This window comes from Haplochromis burtoni, unplaced genomic scaffold (genome assembly GCF_018398535.1).
Source record: "Haplochromis burtoni strain Fernald_Lab_line unplaced genomic scaffold, NCSU_Asbu1 Contig_9, whole genome shotgun sequence".
In the NCBI taxonomy this organism is placed as follows: Eukaryota; Metazoa; Chordata; class Actinopteri; order Cichliformes; family Cichlidae; genus Haplochromis; species Haplochromis burtoni.
In genome coordinates this window covers 1,834,246-1,836,658 of record NW_024582370.1, presented here as the reverse complement: position 1 = coordinate 1,836,658, position 2,413 = coordinate 1,834,246, and the positions used below count along the sequence as shown (strand labels likewise).

General features: G+C 43.5%; 1 protein-coding gene across 1 annotated transcript in view; it reads left to right on the top strand.

The window, feature by feature from the left end:
• The first annotated feature begins 896 nt into the window (after positions 1-896).
• hoxc11a (homeobox C11a) overlaps positions 897-2,413 on the top strand; it is a 3,571-nt gene continuing 2,054 nt past the window's right edge. Inside the window, exon 1 of the mRNA XM_005914727.3 lies at positions 897-1,894. Within this exon, the coding sequence (XP_005914789.2) occupies positions 1,024-1,894 (871 nt within the window). The 5' untranslated portion in view covers positions 897-1,023. The remainder of the gene's footprint in view (positions 1,895-2,413) is intronic.

Here is a 2,413-nt window from a genome sequence, read left to right as displayed (position 1 = left end):
TGTGTGTGTGTGTGTGTGTGTGTGTGTGTGTGTGTGTGTGTGTGTGTGTTTATATATATTGGGGCACACTTTTGGTCTGGGTTAGATGCATGGCCCATGGTTCTGCAGGGATTCCAGGATCGAGGTCTTGAATTGTCTGATTGTCTTCTATGAACTCTGTCACTATCCAGAGTCAAATGGAATAATTAGTGTGGACCGAATAACTTGCTCAACCAACATGCTTCACCTTGCAGTGTAATTACGGTTTCCTTCCCCGTTTTTCATTTGATGAACCCTAAATAACGTAACGGCAAAGTAATGCAATAGGCTGCTGCATAATTTTAAAAACACAACTATGAATGATTCAGACATGTGTTTATTAATCACGATTTTATGTGCAGCGAACTCGGATAAGCACTTACGAGTGGAAATGCATCAAAAATAAATAATAGCTCATAATCTTCTTAAAAAGCGTAAAAAGACGAGTCATTTGCTGTGATTTGTGCAACTTTTTATAAATCCTGAAGCGCTGACTGAGCTCATGGGGCTGCTTTTTAACGGGCTTATGCTTTATATGGGCTATATTCTCTGTGATTGCTAATCACTATCCTCCTTTCTTTTGTGTTGTGTGCAAGATTGTGTGCAATATTCATAATTTGCTATTCATTGGTCAACACTTTTACATTGCTAGTAATCCAGTAGTACTCACTCGTAAGAGTGAGCGTAATTATTGCAATGATAATATTAATTGTAATAATCTTACCTGTAAAACGCCATAACACTATGAAAATCATGCCATTGAGTGGACTCTGCAGTTTGTGCTATGCCTTTTTAAGGAGCTGTAGCTGTTTAGCTAGCCTACCAGCAGCCCATAAACATAAACATGCACAGCACATATCTTTCTAATTGTCATAAGCCAACAAACAGGAATCTGTTACTGGTTTTCTTAGTGGTCCCGTGGTGTTTGGAAATTATTCATTTGAACCTCCTCGATCTTACCTAAAGCCAACCACTCCTACACATCCAACTCTTCCAAATTGATATATGACAATATCTACTTTCGATCACGTGTCTGCGGGGCGACTTAGACGGATTGCGCGTCATCTCGCCTTCCCAAATTTTCCCCTTCTGCTGCAGCTCCTATCCAAAACATCTATCTATAGTACGGAGCACGAGAGAGAGAGAAAGATGTTTAACTCGGTGAATCTGGGCAACTTCTGCTCCCAGACGCGCAAAGACCGGACATCCGAGTTTGGGGACAGGACGGGCTGTGCGTCCAATATCTACCTCCCCAGCTGCACCTACTACGTCCCCGAGTTTTCTGCCGTCTCCTCGTTTCTTCCGCAGGCCCCGTCCAGACAAATCAGCTACCCCTATTCCACAAATCTGTCTCAAGTGCAGCCGGTACGGGAAGTTTCTTACGGCTTGGACCCTGCTAGTAAATGGCACCACAGAAGCAACTATGCGTCGTGCTACTCGGGAGAGGATCTGGTGCATAGAGACTGTCTTCCACCATCCACCATGACAGAAATGCTTATGAAGAACGAGAGTGTGTACAGCCACCACCATCACCATCACACCCATCCGGGCTCCAATCACCCTTCCACAGGTTTTTATTCCGGCGTGGGGAAAAACAATGTCCTCCCGCAAGGTTTCGATCGCTTTTTTGAGACGGCGTACTGCAGCAGCACGGACAATCAGTCAGACAATTGTTTACAAAAGGGCGAAGGGGAGAAGCTGGAAAGCGACTCCCAACAGCAGCAGCAACAGCAACAGCAGCCCACGGCGTCTGTACCCGGAGCCGCGGAGCAGGAAAAAGACCCAGAAGATGAGGAGGAACACACAAATTCAGGCTCATGTACGTCTTCCTCTGCAACAACCAAGGACGGCAACGCCAGCAAGAGCAGCCACTCGAGTAGGTATACCGAGCTGTAAAATGGGGGAAGGTTAAGGGGACTAACCCGGTGTTTTGTCGGTCAGATTTTATGTGGAGTTTTATAAGCATTCAAACGATTTTATTATAACCCTACAACGCTCTTTCTTGCAACGAGAAGAATTTTTACGATGGGAAAGCGCTTTGAAAAAAAGGGGATGTTATACACAGACGCCTCTATGGTGAGAGTCTGTGAAATTTTTAAGAGAGAGCTATTGTGACAAATGTTAACTTTGATCATGAACTTGCGTTAGGCATTTTAAGGGATTTTCTCGTTGGGCTGTCGAGAGTAAAAACCAATTGGGCAGAACATTGCTTTTGGCGTCTTGTGAATTTTCTTTTAGTACACGGTTTGCTCGCAAAACACATGCTGCGAAGAGTATTACACACTTTACGGTTAAATGCATCTATCTATCTATCTATCTATCTATCTATCTATCTATCTATCTATCTATCTATCTATCTATCTATCTATCTATCTATCTATCTATCTATCTATCT